This window comes from Cariama cristata, unplaced genomic scaffold (genome assembly GCF_000690535.1).
Source record: "Cariama cristata isolate BGI_N322 unplaced genomic scaffold, ASM69053v1 scaffold22810, whole genome shotgun sequence".
Lineage (NCBI taxonomy): Eukaryota > Metazoa > Chordata > Aves > Cariamiformes > Cariamidae > Cariama > Cariama cristata.
In genome coordinates this window covers 3,176-26,625 of record NW_009596717.1, presented here as the reverse complement: position 1 = coordinate 26,625, position 23,450 = coordinate 3,176, and the positions used below count along the sequence as shown (strand labels likewise).

Genomic DNA, 23,450 nt, shown 5'->3' with positions numbered 1-23,450 from the left:
CCCTACACATGCAAAAGGCACAAAACCCTTAAAGAGCAGAAGCATCGCTGCCAATAACATCCACAGCCATACAGCATAAAAACAGTTCCCAAGCACAGAGAGGGCTTTTCCCTCTATAATCCCCATCAAACAAAGGAAAACGGTACTTAACTTCTTCCATTCCCTTCATTCTCCCAAATTACTCAGGGGGATGCTGGGAACCAGACACTAACCTAGCATGTAAGCTAACACTGCTATTCTCTACTAACTCAACTCTATCGCAAGGGGAATGCTAGCAGCACGGACGTAGTTTCAGTATATTGCCAAGTTCACACTATAGCACGTTCAAACATCCACCTTTCCTAACTGCAACTCAACTCTGTTCTGTTCAGCACTGCTGAACATGTATGGAGATTCAATCCATTTAAAATTTAATCAAGTACCTTTTATCATTACTCTACTTGAAATACACCTTGATTCTTTGCAACAAATTCCTTTGATAGCATCAAGCTAAATAAGGCAGAGACATAACAGTCTTATATTGTTAAAATTACACACTATAAAATGAATTACTAGGCATACAATCTATGAATTTGTATAAAACTCCACAAGTTTACTTAGCCATACTGTGCCAACATGTTTTTTTTTCAAACATAAAGACTCCTGACTAAGAGACATTAAACACATCTGTAATAACGAAGCATTAGAAAACTGAAGTATAAACTATCCCCAAAGTAGTTGATTTAAAAGAGTAAGGACAAAACGGTGACCTCAAATTAGTATTAGTTTAAAGGTATCCAACACTTGAAAGGCCTGGAGAAAATAAGAACACTGAAATCAGAAAAAAAGTTTCTCATTAACTGAACCAATTGTATAACTCAAAAAAATGAAACTACCAGCAAACTTAATATGCACCCCCTCCAAGTTGTAAGCTAATAGATACTTATGAGAAGTAACTAGATATTTATCAGAAATCACCACGAGACCTGACACCAGGTAGATAATAAAATAATGTTATTCTATATGGTTTATGGGATGGCTCATGAAATAATCTCCTTGACATTACCTTCCGGAACCACATACTGAATTAGAAACATTTTTCAAGTAACGCATACTGTAAATGCAAATTACCATGTCTCTAATGAATTTTTCGCAAGAAAACAGAAAAAGAGAAATTCAAACTCCTGATCACTAGAGTTCTTCTAAATATTATTCATTAATAATTTTTCCCAAGAGTAAAATTAGTAATTACCTATTAAGAGTTAACAACGTCTTTCTGAACTCTTCAACTTCATTTTGGGATTTTATAACCTCAGATTTATGAGCACTTAATCCATCCTTAAGATGCTGTTGCTCCTCCACAATTTCATTCACTTTTTTTAGAAGCTTTTCCTCATCCTGCATAGAAATGTGTACATTTTTAACCGTTCACCAGAAAACTTGATATGGAACCTTTATTACACAGAAAGAAAGAGTTAAAAGTTTAAACCTGTTACAATACATTGAAATGTGTTACAGCACAAAATTTGAAAGGCACTGGGAAAACAGCCTGTCTTATACATAGGAAGATCCAGATGTTTTGTACACATAGGCACAGCCAGCTCTGGATTTGTCACTATACTGGACTAAACTATAAAGCCATCAAACAAGGCAGGGATCCTAGGAAGCCTAAGATCTATTGGCTGCTCCCTTTTCCTCAGTTAGTCCCTTAGCTCTGCAAGAAGGATCCCATTTGCTGTACATCTTCAAGATATTTAGCAACACTTAAGGTAGCCTGAAATCCTTTAAAAAGTGTTGTTCATTAAAGACAAATCCTGAGGTAATCCACAGAGAACAAAGAATCTGTGGAGGTACTCTAGAAGAGTCTTCCCCTACATAACCCATACCACCGCTAAATTGCTAGAAATTAGGTGCTAGAATATAGTAAACCTAACGCTATGTGCATGAAGACAAGGTCCTTAAGAGACTAGCAGTATGGCAACCTAACCAAGACTTACTGCTGTTGCAGTACCTAAACAAAGTACCTTCACAATTTAATACAAACAATCCTTTTCCAGGACAAAAATAGCTGAATTTGCTCAAAGTTGTATTTCAGAAGAATTACGCACACAGGCATGAAGTCAGACACGGTTTTGTGCATAACTGAGTAAGGGTGTATTGTTCTTCCTCAGTTCCAGAGGAATATGTATTCTAATGTTAAAATACAGAGTTCAAATGATGCATGCGGGGTTTTTTTTGCCCATTTTGGGGCAGTTTTACATTTTACTTTTCTTTTTTCATTCAAAGCACTATCATACATCTTTTCTCCTTCACCTTCCAGTGCACCACAAGCACAGTTTGTTTAGCAAGCAACATTAACACAACAAAAAATTACTTATGAATAAAGAACACTATGAAGGAGAAATCCATACATATTACTTCAACTAAAAATCTAAGTTAGTTTTCATAGAACTATTTTAAGTCTGTTAGTGGCTGTGAAGCACCTTAAAGATGCAAAGCACCAGAATTATTTACTATTACTCAGAAAAATCTTCTAAAGAATCTCAGCCACATGCTACTAGTTTTATCTGTAGTCATATGCTGACTATTCATATAAACTAAAGACAATCTAACACTGTATGTACAGTAATCCCAAACTTAATTTTTAGTAAGCTTATTTTTAAAAGCTACCCTAATATGACAGGTTATTCCAAGGTTAAAATGACAACACGCAACTGCATTTTTTTAACATTCACAAAGTCAACACTGAACTAAGCCCTAGAAGAATTACTCAAACAGTATCAACTAATTTTATTCAAAATTGTAATTCAATGCATTCTTTCCTCTCAGTCCCAGAGATACATCTCTCTCTCTCTCTCTCTAATTTTAGAGTTACCTTCTGTAGCCTGGTAATCTCATCTTCATCTTTACGAATTGTCTCCCTTAACTTGCTGACTGCATTTGTTAATTTTTGTAGATGATCACGATTATATTCCAGCTGAACGTTCAGTCGTGTCTTCTGATTTTCAAATTCCAGTCTAGTCGAAGTATAGCATTTCAAACTAACACTTACAAAGCAGTCTAGTAACTGATTTTAAGTTATTATGAGATACATTTTCACTTTGACTATTTAGATAGCATTTTTATATCTTCTACGTGAACACAAAATTTTGCATACATTTGGATCGCAGATTCCACTATATCACATTCTGTGGATACACTAGAAGTTGCAAAAATCCAGTGATAATAGCTCAAAAATACAAGATACAGTAGGGCCACATTCAATATGAAAAGTGACACTAAAACTTCCAAGTGTCTCAGTATGAGTGATATACTTGTAAATGATGCAGATATGAGCTGGGCAAAAGTTACACTGATGCTATATATTTATCCAATGCCTGAGCTCCCTGCTCAACCTCCACAAGCCTCCTAGTCAGCTGGCATGGATTTTTATCTGAATATTTGTAAGGAACCCATCTCAGTTGGGAGATGGTAATTAAGAAGCATGACAGCAGAGCTTTTAAAGACATATTCAGCCTTGCTTATCATCTCTCAATTGAGACCTGTATTTGTTTATAGAGGTACAATGGCAGAAACTTTTTCACATGCTGCTGTGAGAAAGGACTGAAGTAAAACCAAGCGGCTGTTTACAGAAAGGTCTCCTCTCAGCAGGTACTACCTGCCTCTGAGCTTTGAGCTTCCCACACGACTTACTACTAGCGCTGCATCTGTTGGTCCGGCAAAAGGGCTGGCACACTGCCAGCTCCAGGCTCTTCAGACCTGGGCAAGGCAGCACCGTAGCATCAGCTTACAGGACCAATGATGGGAAGTTAGAGCACAAGGAAGGCCAAGGCTGTCTGTGCAGCACAGCATAAGGCCATGCAAAAAGCTCCTCTTCTGATTGTTCTATTACTAACTTCTTACACTTTACCAGATTTCAGTTCTTGCATACATAAGTGATCAAATCAGTTCAGCCAGCAGGTGTTTTAACTGCAACAGAATGTACTGTGCTACTACCTCATTGCAGCCCTAGCCAACAATCTACATTTGGACTAGTTTCTGAAACCAGTCAGAGAGTCTCTTAGCAGCTGAAAAGCTGGCTGAAAAGGGAGTTCAGTGCTAGTCATTACACTAGTCATGTAGAAAAGGGGTATTTTCTATAAATAATGTCAGGAAATGCATGACCTATCATCTGCCTGAAAACGCTTGTAGTACAAGGCGATAGTTCATTTTAACATTAAGATATAAATCTGTGGTCCTGTGACATGTGCCTGTTTGAGGGGAATGCCAGCTGAGGTTGCCAGGGAGAAAATTAAGATCCTGCTTTCCTTAATAGTACATTCTTATACCAAATCACTGCATCTTACACCCAGTTCTCCTTTAAGATTTTTGATACATGAGCAAGCCTTCATGCCATCCTCCATTTTTCAATACAGATTTTAGAAAACTATTCTTCGCTTTATTCTTCTACAATAGTGCTACCAATATAGTAAACTTTACCTTTCAAGTTTGTTGCAAAATGTCACTGACTGTAACCATCTAATACAACTCAAACCATAGCAGTGCTACTGCTAGGTAATCCTTGCAGTGATAATAGAATCTTTTACAGTGTTCTAGGTTGTTGCGGTATTTCCTGTGATGAGTTACTCATTTACCAGTGTGCCCAATCTAACACAAACCACTTTTTTACGTTTCAATTATAAATATCACCTTTTTTTATCAATCTCCTCTTGTCTCCTCTTGTTGTCAACATGTTCTTGTTCATACACACGAATATTTTCTACACCGATTTCTTCACAGAATTCCCGGAAAACAGCATCTTCAGCCTTTGAATAAAGAGAAACAGAGCAAAAAATGTTTATGCTATTTCGCAACTCACAGAAGTAAAACATTTAGACAATCACTTCATGCTACATCCTGCATTTTCAAGGTACTTCAAGAAACAGCAAACTGAACTACTGAGAAATAATCTGTACTTGAAATTTTCAAATAACACTTTCAGTACAAATGCCAGATACAAGGCATATGATCTGCAAAAGGTAACTCTGATCTAAGCTCTCCTTGACAGCACCTGGTCATTCCAAAGACAACTGAAGTCATCATAGTGTAACCAGCTTCCCTGGTTTTGTCTGTTGTTCCCAGCCAACTGAAGAAGAGAATGCTGAATGGTATACAGGACACTAAGCAGACACACCAGGTTTCTTGGCGTAGTTGAGTTCTTAATTTTAACCCTTTCAAGTGATCCAAAATTATTAATTACTATGTTCCATTTGTAGCAAAGCCACAGCAAAAAAAAAACTGCTACAGAACCTCTCACTTCCAAATTATATAGTATATATTAACAAAAGCTTCAGCCAAGACCAGTCCCAAAATTTTAATGAAAAATTTAAGCAGGCAAATAGTAGGTACAGTGTATATGGCAGGACTGAACAAAGAAATAGCAACAGCCTCCAGCATTTAAAAGGAAACCCAATGGACTGAATTTAAGAGACCTTTACGGGTCTAAACTCAGTATTGTTTATATTCTTTTGGTACGCAGGCTTATTTAAACAGATCTCAAATACTACATCAAATCAAATGATACTATTCAAGCAACACTATTCTTTGCAAACCGATGACCAGTCTCCATTGGGTTTTTCTGCAGAACAAGCAAAAGAAAAAGTTCCCTGAACCTGGAATTCTTACAGCCTAAACATCAATGACTTTCACAGTGTTTGCAGATGACAGACATCTGCGCTCCCTCAGGCCTGCACAACAAGCAAGACAGAGAACACGCAGTAGTTTTGGCTTCTTTTCACATGCAGAATTCGAGTCACAGATTAATCCAAGACTGATGAGAACAGGTCAGACACCAGGAACTAAATTACACATGTACTATACACCTCAAGTAACTGCACACAGAGGTGAGGAATCTAAGAATCTACATTTACACAAGCATCTACGTGCAGAGCTGTGGATTTTCCAGATAAAACTGCACCACCACTTTTCCATAGTCTGTACTGGATTTCTTTGTTTGGCAAGAGTAGTAATAAAGACAGCTTCCAGACACAAGCAGAGATGAGGTGCTTATTTCTCAGAGTTATTGTCTACTCTGGTAGATCACAGTATGAAACCCCTCTTGGTATCAGATTAGGCTTTACACCTATTCCCTGAATGCCTTCAGTTTCTGCATGATGACCATGCTTTTGAATTTCTCAGCTGTCTGTACAACTGTTCTGGTGTCTATCTGAAGATTAGAGAAAGATATGGAAACTGAGGTATGAGATGGCAGAACAGTCTACAGAAAAAACAGTTGGGAAACCTAACTGCTGGATCACGTATCATAGAGAACTTTTCCTGTTGCTGATAAAAAGCAGAAAGGAGCAGGTTCTAATGACAAAAGCTGCTTAGTACCATAACAAATAATGAATTCGGAAAGGTGGGGATAGCACAAGGTCCCTAAGCCCTACATCAGCTACCTCTCAAAAAGAGAGGGAGAGCAAAGAAGACTCAGTCGTATCACAGGCTAGCTCCATCTTCCATGAATTGGACTCTAAATGAACACAGGCATACAAGTCTTTAAACAAACCCAAAACAAACCCCAAGACCACAACATCCAAAAACCCCAACAGACTCAAAACACACCCCACCCCCCCAACCAACCCACCCAAAACAGTGGAATGAGGAATTTGCTGACAATCATCATGCACACTTCAACCATTCTCCCAGGGTAATGAGAGTGCACAGAAAATAAAACACAGATATTTCCTACTTCCCAAGAAGAGAAAGGAATCTTCACGCTCTGCTGCTCTTTATCTACTTCTCAAGTATATAGTGGTGTAACAGGTCATCACCTGGACATGACAGCTGTAGAGTTCAGAACAAAGCACTCTAGCAGTGCTGAGAACTGTTCCCATCTCTAGAAAATGGATACAAAGCTCTCTTCCTAATAGTATGAACATGCCTGATCTATTCTGCCCGTGGGTTGCAGAAGCAGTGGATCCTCTCTTCTCCAGATGAAAAGCTATTGATAGAGCATTTCCATGTAGACACTGGATGGGTCGTGCTATGACTGCAGTGAGAATGATTTTCACAAGGGTAGTCACTCATGCAGAGACTGTCTACCTAGTGGGTGCACTGATTACTCAGAGATCTGCAAATCTTCTGGGTGCATACAGTTTAGTGTACACACATGCTGTCACAGATCCATGTCAGCCAGGAAGACTTCATGCCAAAAGAAAGTTACAGTCCAGTCATGCTGCATAATTACCTCTCCACAAAAAGGAAAGCTGCTGTAACCACAGTTTCTTACAAAGAACTTGGACATTAGAGTCTGAGAAAGAATAAGCTGATACCAAATTTTACCCCAAGATCTAAAGAGTGTTTTTCTGGGATTTATCTACAGTGAAAGTTTGCACCGAGAGCTCTAAAGCTGTGAACTTCAATGGATTGTCCCTGCTCAATACTACAAAGAGTAAATCATGTTTATTAGCAGAGACGGAAAAGGTTGGTGAAAAGCAACCCATCTTCACACTCAAAAATTTTCTCCTACATCAAATGAAATTATAGTGTATATATTAAGCAAAGCTTCATCTAATATTCCAGAAGTAGGTGGATTTGGTTGGTTAAGTTTGTGTTTGGCATGTAAAACTCACAGAATTTTGATTTTAAGGAAATTTATTTGCAAAACTATGATACATATATACCATCATCCAAGTGCACTTCTGATCAGTTACCTTGGTAAGAAAGGTAGAGAACGTGGGAAGACTGCTGGAGTAACTTACAACCCTTATAGACAAAGCAGTTTACAAAGTCAAAAGTTGTCCAAGTTCTAAAAATCAGCATGAACAGAAAGACATTTCTGTTGTATAACAGTATAAGCTGTCACGACTATTAAAGAAGCTATTACCTCATTAATTTTTTTCTGAAACTCTTCTATTTTTTCTTTTCTTTGTGCTACTCCTTCATTCAGCATATCATACTGAGACTCAATATTTACCAGTTCACTTTCCAGTTTTGATTTTTCCTAGATAGAAAGGAAAAAGATGGTAATTTTTCTTAACAGGATAGTCAACTTTCTAGGAACTGAGACAGTTCTATTCCAGGTTAACTGTATTCTTCTGATCAAAAACATTAAATATTTTCTTCTCAAATGCTACTTACTCACTATTATTGCCGATTTGCATGCAATGATTAGTTAATGAGCAGAAAAGCAAATTACATAAGTATCATTTAAAGCGCATTTTGACTTACAGACTTCTGAAGGTTACTAAACGATCAACCAAGCTTAACAGAAATTCAAATTTAAAACCTAAAATAGAAAAAGCTTCATGCAAATTACTTCACAGTCTTGCTTTTCATATTTTATTAATTCCTCAGTCGTAACTGCTGTATGTAACACTTAAACTGAATTAAAAAAACTGCGTAAGGAAGTAGTATTTACTTCACTAGTAATTACAGCTAGTAATAATAATATAATTATTAAACATAAAAATTATAAAGGCTTAGTACTATACCGTGTAGAGATTAGCAAGATGTTTCTTTTTAATAAGCTCTAATTCACTCTGTGAATATTTAAGTCGTGTCTGAATTCCGTGGCATTGAGCATGCAACTGCTTCAAGTCAGTCTCCTTACGTCTGACCTTCATTAAGTCCTAGAAAAAGATCAGGATGGGAGTAAAATGCTTTTTAAACAAAGGTAACTTATTTGGACATTACCGATTTTTCAGATTCACGCACTACATAAAGCTAGCCTCACTGACATAGGCCCCATTCAAGGTAAATGCTCATAGCATTGGTGATTCAATAGTCATTTTGTAACACATTCACTTCTCAAAAGAAAGCATATGCTTGCAAATTCCTAAATTCCTACCCTAGCCTTCTTCCAAAATAACTAGAGGCATGACAAATCATTTTACACTGACATGTTTTGGTTGGTGCAAATATTTTCGTGTTGACATAACACATCATCTTCAGGCACTCTGCAAAATACCTCTTGTTCCTTGAAGGAATTTGTATCAGTGTTACCCTGGGTTCTCCACCCCCGTGATATGCAAACCAACCCACTGGAGACCCACAGCTGATTACTATTAACTAGAAGAGGATAAACAGCTACTATGTCCTGTCTGCATCTTCTGGAAGTTTTGAAAAATCTCCTTTTTAGAAAATCATCTTCTTATAGCTGAATTAAATTAGACACAACTTTTATTGCTTTATGCCTTTTGCAGTTAAGTGCTTTTTAAGAGACCTACCTTTAACTCATGAATCAAGCTATCTCTTCTTTCTTTCATTTTATTAATTTCTTTATCATCCCAACATCTAGCTTTAAATCTTAAATCACTTGATCCTCCAGAAATTACTCCAGATTTCAAAAATAAAGTTCCATCAAGAGCCACTGTCTGGAAGAAAAAAAAAAAATTAAAACCAAATAAATCTGAACACAAAGCAGCCAAACCATCCCATAACGAGTTCACGAAGATACAGTACTTAAAGAAGCAACAACCACATTTTAGTTGGACTCCAATTTTTTTTCCTGTTCCAAACCTGCTAACATGAGCACAAAGCCACAAAAGAAGTCTGTTGTTTCTTGGCACTAGTCACTTTCTGGTATTATTACAACCGATCAGAAAAGGAAATGAAGCTGCATAACTTCCTTGTATTTAGGAAATTAATAGGAGACATTAGTGTATACACCGGCAACTTAGAAGGTTATGTCTGGCTCAGTAGAGCAAACCAAGCAACGTGATAATGGAGTGAAGGAAAACAGCTCGTTTGTAAACAGAAAGTGTAAATTTTAGTAGAGAACATGGGTGTGTTTGTGACTTGATTCCAAGTAAACATGATTTCACACTCACCTTCAACTTAAAGCTGTTTTAATAAAGATTTTAAAAGGTTTACCAAGTGCATAAAAGGGCTCTACAGACTGTCTAGAGCAACAGAGATATGGACAAGAACGAACTGCAGGAAGAGGCAAAGGAGCTTCCAGTCCTCAACACAGTCTAAATCTACAACTATGAGACTGTCAGATTTTTTAAAGAACTTTTGAAGCATTTCTTCATAGAAAAGCTAGCAAGATAAAGTTTGTGGTTTTAAATAAGACAGTTTTAAGAACAGGATTATCCCTCCTTCCTCCTCCTTTTCATCACAAGGACCATACCAAGCAACATATTTGGACATTAACTATCCTCTAATTTGCCTTCTTTTCCCAGGAAATCACTTAAACGTACTAGCATAAAGAGGAAAACAAAACCACGTGAAATATCTGGGCATTTATTTATGTGGGAATAGACTAGACAGTTAAGCACCATTCTGTATTTATCTGCAATACTTCATGGGATGTTTATAGAAGAATTATTTAAATGGCATCAAATATATAACTGCAATGAAACACATGCAACAAAATTCAGCTTCTTACTTTCAACCTCACTGGTCCATCAAATGCTATTTGTTTTGCTTCTTTAACTGTTTCGCAGACCAAGCTATTCCCACTCACAAACTGAATCACTTTTTTCACTGGAGCAAATGGAGTTTGTACAACATCCACCATCATTTTCACTCCTTTTATCTCTCTTAACTTTTCGTTGATTGGTTTAACCTGTAAAGCAAATAAGCGGTGTTTAGAATCCATGTTGTAATAGCAAAGCATGTCGAAAGCTGAGTGGACTGGGGACAGGGTGTACAGATGAACAGAATGAGGGTCTCAGTCACTATAAGACTAGAAACAGATGTAGTTTTCACATTCTGTGTATACTATAGTCCTTAAATCTGTATAACCTATTTCACTGTGCATGAAATGCAAGTATATTAACATATGTAGCATGGGGAATCAACAACATGAGCTAAAGATCTGTGTGCAGTTGCAGGGCTAAAATCTCTTGGGACCAGGGAGACATGGTGGGATGGCTCCTACCACTGGAGTGTTGCAATGGAGGGACACAGGCTCTTCAGGAAGGACAGGCTGGGAAGACGAGGAGGTGGAGTTGCCCTATATGCGAGAGAAGAGCTGGAATGCACAGAACTCTACCTGGGGAAGGATGACAAGCCAACTGAGAACTCATGGGTAAGGACTGAAGAGAGAAACGGTAAGGGTAACGTTGTAGTGGGTGTCTGCTACAGGCCGCCTGCCCAGGAAGAACAAGTGGCTGAGGCCTTCTACAGACAGCTAAAAGCAGTGTCACATTCACAGGCCCTGGTCCTCATGGGGGACTCGAACCACTCCGGTTATCTGCTACAGGGACAACACAACAAGGCATAAGCAACCCAGGCAGTTCCTGGAAAAGCACTGATGACAACTTCCTCACCCAAGTGACAGAGAAGCCAATGAGCAGAGGTGCTCTGCTAGACCGCATACTCACAAACAAGAGGAGGCTTGCTGGGGATGGGAAGGTTAAAGGCAGCCCTGGATGCAGTGAGCATGAGATAGGAGAGTTCAGGATCCTGAGAGGAGAATGCAGGGCAAAAGGCAAGCTCACAACCCTGGACTTCAGGAGAAGACACTCTGCCCTCTTCAAACATCTGCTCGGTGGAATCCCACGGGATAACGCCCCAGAATGAAGAGGCGCCCAAGAATGCAGGTTAATATTCAAGGATCACCTCCTCCAGCCTTAAGATCTAACATCCCAATGAGCAGGACGTCAGGCAAAAATTCCAGGAGGCCTGCATGAATAAACAAAGAGCTCCTGGCAAAACTCAAACACAAAACGGAAGCATACAGAAGGTGGAGGCAGTGACACTTAACCTGGGAGGAACATAAAGGCACTCTCCAAGCATGCAGATAGGGGTTAGGAGCCAAAGCCCAACTAGAATTGAATCTGCAAGGGATGTCAAAGAAACGGCTTCTGTAAGTACAGAGGTGACAAAAGGAAGACTAGGGAAAATGCAGGCTTGCTGCTGAATGAGGCAGAGGACCTGGTGACAAAGGATCTTGAACAGACTGAGGTACTGCATTCCTTTTTCACCTCAGTCTTTACTAGCAACACTAGCCTTCAGGAATCCCGGGTTCCAGAGACCGGGGGGAAGTCTGGAACAAGGAAGACATACTCTTGGATGGAAGGGGATCAGGTCAGGGAATGCTTAAGCAGACTGGACATGCATAAATGCACAGGCCCTGATGTGATGCACCCACCAGTACTGAAGGAGCTAGCCGATGTCATTGCAAGGCCACTCTCAATCTCTGAATGATCATGGCAACTGAAAGAGGTGCCTAAGGACTGGATAAAAACAAGTCTCACTCCTGTGTTCAAAAAGGGGCAAGAAAGAGGATCCAAGGAACTACAGGACAGCCAGCCTCACCTTGATCTCTGTGAAGGTGATGGAGCAACTAATCCTAGAAACCATTTCCAGGCACATGAACAAGAAGAAAGTCTTGGAGGAGTAGTCAGCATGGATTCACCAAGCTGGTCATGCTTGATCAATCTGATAGCCTTCTGCAATGAAATGACTGGCCTGGTAGATGAGTAGAGAGCAGTCGATATTGTCTACCTAGACTTCAGTAAGTCTTTCAACACTTTCTCCCGTAAGATCCTCATAGAGAAGCTGATGAAATATGGGCTGGATAAACAGACAGCGAGGTGGACTGAAAACTGGCTGAACAAACAGGCCCACAGGGTGGTGACTGGTGGCGCAAAGTCTGGTTGGAGGCCAGTAACTAGCCATGTCAATACTCGGACCAATCCTGTTTAACACCTTCATTTATTATCTGGATGATGGGGGACAATGTACCCTCAGCAAGTTTGCTGGTAACACAAAAGTGGAAGGAATACCCGATACATGTCATGCTGCCATCCAAAGGGACCTCAGTAGGCTGGAGAAATGGGCTGACAAGAACCTCATGAAGTTCACCTCTAAGTATTCTGCCTTAACACTTAAGCCTATTTTAGTTTACCTTAAATGAGCCAGTACCAAGGTTTACAAGCGTATTAACTTGCTGATGACAGGAAAAAGAAAAATGTACTTACATCAAGGTAATCCAAAGCAAGAAAAGTTTCAGGTTCAGCTCGTTCTTGTTTTAAGAACGAAATGCAATCTCTTGCTGTTTTTTCAGTGGCAACAACAATAGCAGTCATGTATCTGCTGAATACCTTGGTAACAGCAAGCTGGTATTTTTTATGAATAGGATGACACAGGTCGAGCAGTCTTCCAAACTGAAGATAAAAATAGAGATATACTAGTATGTTACTTTAGATATCAAACAATATTTCTGCATACAAGATACTGAAGTAGAAGTAAGAGGAAAATGTGTTACTATCTACTATCTATCTAAATATGTTACTAGGAGAGCTGCACTCTCCTACAATGGCTGTACATCAGAAAAATCACAGAAGTTGTAGCAGTCAATCCAAATCGCAGAGTATGCCTTCAAAATCTGAAAGGATTTAATTTTTTCCCCTGAGGTTACAGTCACACACCTCAGTGTTTTGCTCAGAATATCTAGCATACACTTCTAGAAGTATGACAAAGCGACAACAGTGAAGTTAGCTAAGCATCTTTTTTTTGGAGAGAACGAAAGTATCTAACACACAGTAAGATCTCTGAATGACAGTAAGGTCTTAAATAATTAGCACTATTAACTGGAAAACAGAAGCAAGAAAGGCACTATTCCAGTTTTAACCCACAAAAGAAGTATCTGCTTACTTTAGTAGCAAGAAAAGAATAAAACTTGCTTTTCTTGTACTGCACAGTCCAAATAATCAAGCCTGTTCTGCCATATATTGAAATAAACAGATAAAACTAATTAGTTCTTTGCTGTGCAGGCTCCCTGAAGATCTTCTGTTCCATTTCCGTAATTATAGATACAGTTGAGCTTTCCCTGAATGACTAAAGCTACTAATGGACATTCTGAACATCAAAACCTGTGAATTCATGCAAGAACAATTTTTCTGCTTGTTCACATATAGCTACTGGTCTCCTCTTGCATATCTACAGTTTTATCCTTATCGAATTACAACAAACAAGAACAGAAAGACAACTGACAAGAGTTGTATGTGGTAAGTCATCCACAGTATTATCTCATGAATGATATAACTGAGATAATTTCCAGTAGATCAAATCACGGCCTACTATGATCTACTTTCCTACCCTTCTCTTGACAAATGTTTTCCCTTTTCTGAAAAACAGCAGAAGCAAGGATAACACCCAACACCACAAAGGTCTTTATTTAGTTTCCTGGTTTTCTCACACAGTGTCATCTACTTGGATGTTTCTATCTGCAGCTCAGACACGTAATGTTTCAGACTTGCAAAACTATACAGATGATCTATACGCTTTCAGACATAGGCACTTAAGTCCAGATGGAATGCCAGATTTCTGTGAAAACAAATACTGACAGTCCAACTGAATCTGTAATAATAGCAATCTTGCCAATTAAAACTACCAATGTAGGAAGGTCATTTTGAAAATCAAATTGTAAAAACTGTAATCAGCTGTAAAATTCACTTTGTTGATCAGACAAATCCATGAAAATGCACGTCACCCATACAGCAGAATCACATTACTGCACGGCTATTTCAGTACCTGGAATGCTCACCAAACATTACAAGAATGTTTTAGCAGAAGAATATAAGCTTTAAAATGGACATAAGAACTTCACATTTAGAAGCAGTATGCAATTTTTTGCCTATCAAATCCAGAAGACCAACACTGAGATGTTCCTCTGGTTCTGCCCGAGTACCTAGCGGACCAAAAGATGAAACTTACCATGACCCTTCCAGTCTGAGACTTTAATTTAGATTGTGTTTGGTCATCTGGAATTAGTACACGAGAGTGTAACGAGCAGCTCAGAAGCAACTCTGTTGCCTCATATGCTGGTGTTGGGAAAACTATTGCAAGAACAAGGGTAACTGAAGCAGATATCATTAAGACTTTCTGTAACGAGACAGTTTATGTAACCAGTTCGACTTATGTAGTTTTTATTTGTTAAAAGCCATCACATCTGTCTCTCAAACTTGCAGGACCTGAAGGAAAATGACAGAGAACATCCTGAACATCAGTTCTCCCCTAAGCCAGCAAGGTATCACCAGTCTGATCCAGTTCTTTTCAAATAGGATACAATGCAAAGAGTGAGCAAATCACCAATCACCTTTTTAATTTTTTGGAACATCTTGTTAACATGGATGAAAAAATTCTGAAGAACAGCTGAAAAGTAAGTATCTTAATCTCTTGAGAAAACAACAGGATTGGTCACTTGCCAGATTCTGAGGTTTTGCAAAAGACCAAGAAGCAAAGAACAACTGAAAGCATTTAATTTTTTATGTTCTTATGGCAGCACTAGGAACCAGAGATACGTCCCCTTCTGAACATTTAGGAAGGGATGGGGGGCGAAGGCTCCCAGCTTGTACATCCCAACTGACTACGTATATCAAAAAGGACTGACTGTACTGAGACATACTCAGAGACCAATTTTTCAACTGATTAGATTTATTAAAAAGTTCTTATTTGGAATGGCTTCTAAGGTTGGAGTAAATATTTTTAAGTGTCAATAAAAAGGTGTAAATATGCCTCATAACAATAAATATCTGCTGACAATTCAGAATCAATACACAAAACACTTAAATTACTCTTCAGTAATGCCATTAAGTAAAATATGGTAACTGATAAGCAAAGACAGACCATTTGGTAACATAAAAACCTCATGTATCTAAGCAAAATTGTCCTTTGGAAGAACTATTCTTGCCAGAATAAATGGTCTCACAGCTAACCTTTCCATTCACTTGTTCAAAATAAATAAGTCAAAAAATGTGTTAGAGGACAGAGGAAAACAAAACCAAAAAGTAAAAAAATAAATAAAGCAAACACCACAAAAATCACACAAGACATCAAAATTATTCTGTGATGCAAGCACTAACCTGTCTATTTCTGGTAACTGTGAAAAATAATGACAGTATACTCTACTATTCTTTCAGTAATACTGTTTCACCAAGTACACTCAAGTAAGCATAAAGTTTAAAAGAATATTCAAGACAATCTAATTTACTCTACCTGTTTACTCAGTCTAAGGCAGAATCCTTAAAATCTTAATTCTAAAATAAGGCATTTAAATGAGGGCATTCAATTACCACAGAATTTGGATACAGTGTTTTGAGAGTTTCTAGGATCTCTGCTCTCATTTGCTGACGCCTTCCTTCATGGCAATCAATTTTGGCGTTCTGCAGTTCACCAACTATTTTGTTCAATTCTTCATTCACTTCAGCCATTCGTGTTGTTGAATTTTCAATTTCCGTAGTCAGCGCTTCCTCTTGCTGTTTCTTCTCTGTTAATGATTGACTTTGAACAGAAGAAAAAATAGGAAAGCAATTTATGATTTCATTTATAAAAGCTTTTAGCTTATAAAATTAAAATTCTATGGTCACAGACTACAAAAATCATTAAAGATTTTAAGTATCTATAAGAAGCTATTTCTTATACAAGCTGCATTCTATAGTACAAGCTATTTTTATGGTTTCAAAATTGAGTGCAAGTGAGAGTCTTAGCCCGTGTAACATGCAACCATGTTATTTTATCCTCCATCAATAGAAGGTCTGATACTGTAAAACTAAGCTGTACTGAGAGTTCTCATGCAAAATTATTATTCACTTTACACACTTACCAAAATCTCTAAGGCTCTACCACACTCTACTACAAATACTTGATTAAAATAATTCTGCATCACACCAATCACAACGGGTCTGCTGCTCCCTGTCCATGGCAGAACTTTGTTCAGTACATAGACAGCATTAAGCTCAAGCACACATTACAGATGTGTAGGAAAAGACAGGTTGGGGGAAAAAAAAAAAAATAAAAATCTCTGGAGATCCCCTACTCTGACCTCCTGCACAAAACACAGGTTAATGTCAAAGTTCGTTCAGGTTGCTCAATGAAGGGCTTACGTACCTTATTTCACAAAGAATAAAAATGAGGTAGAATAAAAATGAGGTAGAAGACAAGACCCAGGAAGCAAGAACTGAGCTGTGCTCCTAACACACAAGGTAAATAATACTGCTTTCTAGAGCGGCACAACTACAGAACTGCCCTGTTCTCCTCCTCAGAATTTGTACACTAATAGCCCCATAACCTACATGTAGTGACATAATTTGCACACCTACAAGAAACCAGAAGCAATTATAACACTGGTTTCAAACAAAATATGGATGAGTCATCATACTTACTACTTTATTTTGACAGCTAAAGTAACTGAAATATTAATTAGAATTAGTAACAACTCTAATTCTTATTAAAATTTTAAAGAAAAGAATTAGAAACCTGCTATGTTAATTTGAAAATACGTAATATGCAAGAAAATCAATTAGTTTTTAATTTTTTAAACATACGTGCATATCTTGACATATTCTTCCAACTTCTCTATTCGTTTTTTACGCTCGTCTATCTGTTCCACAGTGTGTTTTATGTTTTCCTATGCAATCACAAATAGAACGTGTTAAAAGCAAACCAGAGGAAAATGAAGTGTTTCTTAGCAAGACATAAAGCTCTTAATTCAGAGCGAGTACCGAGACAGGTATTTTCTTCCTTGTTGGTATTTCACGCTGAATCTCTTTTTCAATAGTAGATGTCAAATTGTACCGTGAATAATAAAGGAAAATTATTTTATCAAGGCCATTACTGGATTTTTCATGTTCCTCTACAGTTCAGGGAAAGCCTCTCCAGCACAAAGAATCATGACACCATCAAATAAAACAACTTTAAACACAGTGCCAGTAAATTATAGGTGTTAAAACAAAAAAATGTACTTTTCTTGGCCCGAGATTAATAGAAGCTTTTTCCTAAGCAGGACATATGAAGAAGTTGACAGAGGTTCCAACCTGACACAAAAGCATTGTACTAAAACACAAACAGTGAAACAAGTATTTTCAATTACTCAAATTGAATAAAAATACATTAACTAAAGCAAACGAAAGAAAAAAATATTGTTACCTACACATTTTATTAAGTCTTAATTTCACTCCTGAATACTTTAGATCTTTTGAATAGCTCTAGGGATGGAGAGTCCACAACCTCTTTGTGCACCCGCTTCAACGTTTGACTATCCTTGAGATGAAATAGTTCACCTAATAGCTATTCGGAATTTCCTGCATTCTAAGTCGTGCCTCTTGTCTCCCATCCTATCACTGTGTAGCTCTAGAAAGAGCATGGCTCTACCTTATCCATACCCTCCTGTTAGGAAGCTGCTGACAGCAATAAGGTCTCCTGTTCACCTCTCCTTCTCCAGGCTGAAGGGATTCAGTTCTCTCAGTCTCTCCTCATAAGGCAGGTACTCCAGCCCCAGCCAGCTTGGTGGCTCTCTGCTGGACTGACTCCAAGCTGTCATTATCCTTTCTTGTACTGGGGAGCCCAGAACTGGACAGAGCATGCTATAGATGCAGTCACATACCTGCTGCATCATGAGGAGTCATCACCAAATGTCAGTAGTCCAGGTAAGTAATGCCAACTCTGAATGGTCAGACATGCATTTTATGAACTCCCAAGTACGCCCTTACTTCCTTCTCAACAGTACAATAGGACTTGCAGAGTTTTAGAAGCACAAGCAATAGAATTTATTTCACTTCTAGATATTAACTAGGTTTTCCTGGTAACTAGTACTTCAAAAAGAAAAAAGTTGTGTTGTATCAAGAGTAAATGCATATACAAATATTAACTTAGATATTACATGCTCATATATAGATAGTAAAATATAGACTTTTCCATACAAGCAAGTTTATATGTACAAGAATGAGGTGTTAGGAACTCTAGAACTGGCCAAGACTCATCTAATGAATTTAAGTTTTCTGAACATAAGGAGTCTCCTCCAAACATTCATTCCAGAAATAAATAGTGAAAAAATGCATGTTGGTTGTCTAACTTCTTAATAGGTGACAAAACTGCAAGGTGAGCATAGTTGGGGGAAAAAAAGAAAACAACAACGGAAAAGGCAAAAAACCCAAAACACCTAATAGGGCAACATTTCCAGCAAAAGATGGATCGTCAGTCGAGCTTCTGTCCTTTCTACTTCTAATGGAAGCATGATGCAAACTTGAATAATGAGTTGGGAAATATTTTTTCTAAAAGAGAACCTCAGGCATGCTGACCAAGTAATTGCGCAAAATATGGGTATTTTATTGTTACATGTTTGGATCTGCAATGATAAAAGAAATCAGAAACAAAATGACAGCAATGACCTGTAATCACGCCAAACACCCTGCCTCTGAAGTGCAACAAACAAGTGGACACTAGGGAGATTTTCCCAACTACAACACACCCATATGCACAACTGACCCTATAAATATCTCAGCAAAAAGGTAGCTGTGGTCAAAATAAAACCTCTAAAGCGTACGAGTATCATATGGATATACAACAGCTGTAGGACACCTCAGAAAGAAAAACTACGCTTACGAAAACAGGAAGTGATTACAGTTAAACATATGTTCTGAGTAACTGTAAAATACTAGAGCCAAAGCTTTCAAAACCAAATCCTCAGTGTGCCCACGCAACCATTCTCTGAACAAATTTAGAAGCCTTTTTGCTAAACCTGTTGCAACATGAAAACAGAACTAACATTAGCAATGTATCTCCTTTGCTGAGGATTTGTTTATGTCAAAGCATTTAACACCTTTATATAGACATTTATACCAGAGGGAAGGGTAGAGAAACATTTTTCTCCTTAAAACATAATTCTAGCTTGATACAAATACCTCCACTTCTTTTTTCTTTGTCCGATTAAGTTTCAGCCTTTCTTGATCTGCTTTTTCCTCCCAACGGAGTTTTTCTAGCTGCTGCGTTTGCGTAGCTACTTTCTTTCTTGCTATTTCCTTTAGCTCTTTATAGCGCTCCAACTGGACAAATAACAAAAATAAATTCACTCCACTGACCGTGGGAAGACTCATGTTATTACAGCCTCAATTAGCAACTGCCTACTTTATGATAATGAAGGTTATAAAACCCACCCAATTCTCCAGAAGACTTTTCTAGCTACTAATTGCAAGATAAGACATTATATTTTATTAGAGAAAGACTGAACCCAAAGCTTACACTTAGTAGTTCCTGACTATGGTCTTGCTTTAGACTTCTAAAGACTCGTATTTTTCAGGAAAGTTTATGAAGTTTACAAACTTCACAGTACTTCACAGTCAGTCTTAAGGTTAACACAAAGTTTTTGCCTAGTCCAAAATTAGTGCTGTAATTATAAATACCAAAACTTGCATTCTCATGTTATCAAATTAATTGGTTTTTTGAAGGTAAACAAACACTTTAAACAATCCTGCAAAATTATGACTAACTGACCAAATGTCTCTAAATTGCAGAGCAGGAAGATTCACAAACTAAAAGAACAATCCTGCAGGTTCTCCATTAACTGATCAGAAACTATTTTAAGGAAAAGACAGTGGAGAAAAGAAGCTAGCACTTAGTTTTAAAAGCATTTCTGGCCACACGGTTGCTAAGGCAGCTTCTTCAAATGTGAATTTACTGTAACGCAATGCAGTCGTTTTTTTTTTTCTAAAGTAACTTAAAATAGCTCACAAGCGAGCTACCTCAGTTTTAGATTCTGACCCACAGTAGATGGTATGCATACCACCAAGTCTTGTTTGCATTTTTCCTGTCTTCTTGTTTTTTCTTAATTGAAGACATATTTCTGTACCTCAGCTGACAAGCCATTTCTCAAAAATTACCCCCGCACCCCAAGACCCTACACTTTTTCTATCCTACCTGCCCACAAAGTACCATAGGGGCTTCCACAAAGAAGGCGAAAAAACCCAAACCAGAGAGAACCACCTAATCATGGATAATTTTGGGCAGCTATAATCCTAATCCACAGATGACAGTCCCTGCGCACAACCCTTCTGAAGTTTCCATCAAACTCTTCTCAACTTCTTGCTCACTGAAAATTCAATGTTTCCTCTAATAAGGTATTTTCTCACATTGTTTAGAAGATGTACTTCACACCCTAGGAGAGATGCTTACCATTTCCAGTCTCATAATGGTGGACTTCTAAATCTCTACGTACCTTAGATTTACTTCCTAGAAGTATTCCACATTTGGAACCTCTGTGAGATCCGACTTCCCCACCCCCCTCCCAGAAAGGAGACAGCCCACTCCAAGAGGCTGCATTATCATTTCTCTTCACCTCACGAGACAGTCTCTAAATAAAAGTTACAATTTTGGTTTTGTTTGAGCTCAACAGCTAAAAAAAATCACTAGAAATTACAGGTTATTGGTGAAACAATAGTTTCTTCTCATCAGTGGGGATTTTTGGACTTCATTAGAAAACAATGCTTTGTGGTCTCCCAATTCACCTGACTTTCTTCCAGCTCAACAAATGCTGCTTTCCGCAACATCTCCTCTTCAAATTTCTTCTCAAACGCCCTCCAAGCCTTCTCAATATCATTCAATTCTACCTCTAGCTCTTTTATGTTCTGCTTTTCCTTATCACAGGATTTCTCCTTGTCCCTTAGCGATTTTTTAGACATTTCTACTTTCTTGATTTGGTAGGAAGTGTTTTCTTTTGCTTTTATATAGAGGGCTTTCTGCTGAATCAGTGATGCTTCCAGAGTCCTAAAAACCGAAACAAAACAAAACACTCAAAATAAGCAAACAAAAAAACTCAACCAACCAACCACCACAAAGCACATCCAAAATAACAAAACTACACCAAAAAAGAAAAAAGAACAACCCCCTCCCAACCACACATGCAAATAATCAGTTGTCAACTGCAAGGTTACATACCCACAGGTGATTTTTTTTTTAAATAGCCACTGAAAATAGAAATTTAAGAAGCGAAGCATAAACTTCTAAAAAATTTAGTATTTATATAATGAAATTATTGACAACCTGGGTGTGGTGGTGGACGTGAAATCTGTGTCTAGATATTACTTTAGTAAACTGTTACAAACTGACTTGCATAGCGTTGAGCTATCACTCAACTGCTTTAACAGGAAAGGCATGCCTGCCAAGCAACTGCCAGGGCAGACTATGCTTTAACTCAACTATCAGAGAATCTGATTGGAAAACCTACTTCATTTCTCTTTCCATATGTTGTTGGTCTCTGTTGAGTACACCAAGCACTTTTTTCTTGGCTATAAACACATCTTCTGCTTTAGAAAGAGACTCTTTCTTCATACTTGTCTCCATATTCTTTTCATCCAAACTTTTTTTCTGAAAGTCAATGTGTTTTTCATTGTGATAAAGCCGGAAAAGCTGCAGCTGTATCCTTTCTTCATCCAGTTCCTTGAGAAGCATCTGGTAACGCTCTGCCTACCAACATTAAAACTTTATTAATGGTTTATGGAAAGGATTTTTAATTATTAGCAATCTGATTTCAAGTCCAAAGTGATGTAAGATGATGTACCAGTAGCTGTAATGCCAGTAATGTTCACTATTCATAAAACTCAAACATGTACATCAACACTTTAATTAAATTATAATGGCAAACATACACTTTCATTTATTTAGAATTTATTATATGTATTCCTCTACGCTTTTAAATTATACTAAATTACTATGTAGTATACCATACTCCAAAAAATACTAGATGAGAAACAACAGAAGTTTGTTTTTTCTTAAAGAAAACCTGTATCTAAGTTAACAAAAGATGCAAAATCTGAGATCTTAACATGCAAAAAAGGAATAGCTTCGAGTTACCTCCTCTTTCTCTATTTTTGCTTGTCTGCGTTCTGCTGCAACACTTTTTTTCTTGTTATAATTAAACTGTGTATCCTCTTCTGCTTGCTGCATTTTTTTCTTTTTTCGTTCATACTCTTCAGCATATTCCCATGAATTACTGATTTGTTCAAAAAGTTGAGTTATCTCCTTTGGCTTCTTCATTGCAATGGATTCTACTGTTCCCTAAAAAAAAATTGCAAAAAAAAAAAAATAAAATGCAGCATTGTAGACCATTATGCTATCTAATGAATTTCTTTAAGAGCATATAGTACAGATTTATCTCCGGATATATTTACGGTTAACAGAATTGGATGGAAACACTTTCAGATTCAATTGGAAGGCAAAGTTTAGTACCAAAAGGAATACCACTTAGCCACCTCATCTAATTAAATGACATCACTAAGTGTTTTAGAATGTCAGATATTGTCTATGAAAAACACCTTCAAACTAAATCAACCTGCACAAATCAGTGAGCAGTATTATAATGACAAAATTAAATCTTCTTAGTCTCTTTAAAGAAACTGAAACTCATTTTCAATGAAAAATAAACTAAGCCCCCCCAGTATTTCAAAAGAAACACAGCTAAAATCAATGCACTAGAAGATTATCTAACTCCCAAAGTTAATAGGCACACTTTTTTTGTGCATGTGTTACCCACTCAAGTCTTCACTGATCTGAAGGAGCTACTATTTTCAGTAAAGTGTAGGAAATAAGTTTTGTGATTTTTATTGTGTTTGTATAGCGGGCAAATGCCGTCATCATAGAAACTATGATCCCAATAAGAATCCATATATAGGGTTTCTATAAAAGGGAAAAATCAGTTCTTCCTTGGGTATTTCCCTCAACACCTGTAAGGAAGAAAATCCTCTGAAATATATTAATCATAAGTA

At 37.6% G+C, this 23,450-nt stretch overlaps 1 protein-coding gene across 1 annotated transcript in view; it reads right to left on the bottom strand.

The window, feature by feature from the left end:
• Window positions 1-23,450, bottom strand: part of SMC1B (structural maintenance of chromosomes 1B) — a gene marked incomplete at its 5' end in the record, with an annotated part of 37,719 nt that overhangs the window by 11,097 nt on the left and 3,172 nt on the right. Inside the window, 15 exons of the mRNA XM_009707270.1 lie at window positions 1,046-1,061; window positions 1,232-1,377; window positions 2,855-2,996; window positions 4,669-4,784; window positions 7,847-7,963; window positions 8,454-8,591; window positions 9,189-9,335; window positions 10,352-10,531; window positions 12,894-13,079; window positions 15,990-16,197; window positions 17,241-17,323; window positions 19,596-19,736; window positions 21,195-21,453; window positions 21,914-22,152; window positions 22,540-22,743. Coding sequence (XP_009705572.1) covers window positions 1,046-1,061; window positions 1,232-1,377; window positions 2,855-2,996; window positions 4,669-4,784; window positions 7,847-7,963; window positions 8,454-8,591; window positions 9,189-9,335; window positions 10,352-10,531; window positions 12,894-13,079; window positions 15,990-16,197; window positions 17,241-17,323; window positions 19,596-19,736; window positions 21,195-21,453; window positions 21,914-22,152; window positions 22,540-22,743 — 2,322 coding nt within the window. The remainder of the gene's footprint in view (window positions 1-1,045; window positions 1,062-1,231; window positions 1,378-2,854; window positions 2,997-4,668; window positions 4,785-7,846; window positions 7,964-8,453; window positions 8,592-9,188; window positions 9,336-10,351; window positions 10,532-12,893; window positions 13,080-15,989; window positions 16,198-17,240; window positions 17,324-19,595; window positions 19,737-21,194; window positions 21,454-21,913; window positions 22,153-22,539; window positions 22,744-23,450) is intronic.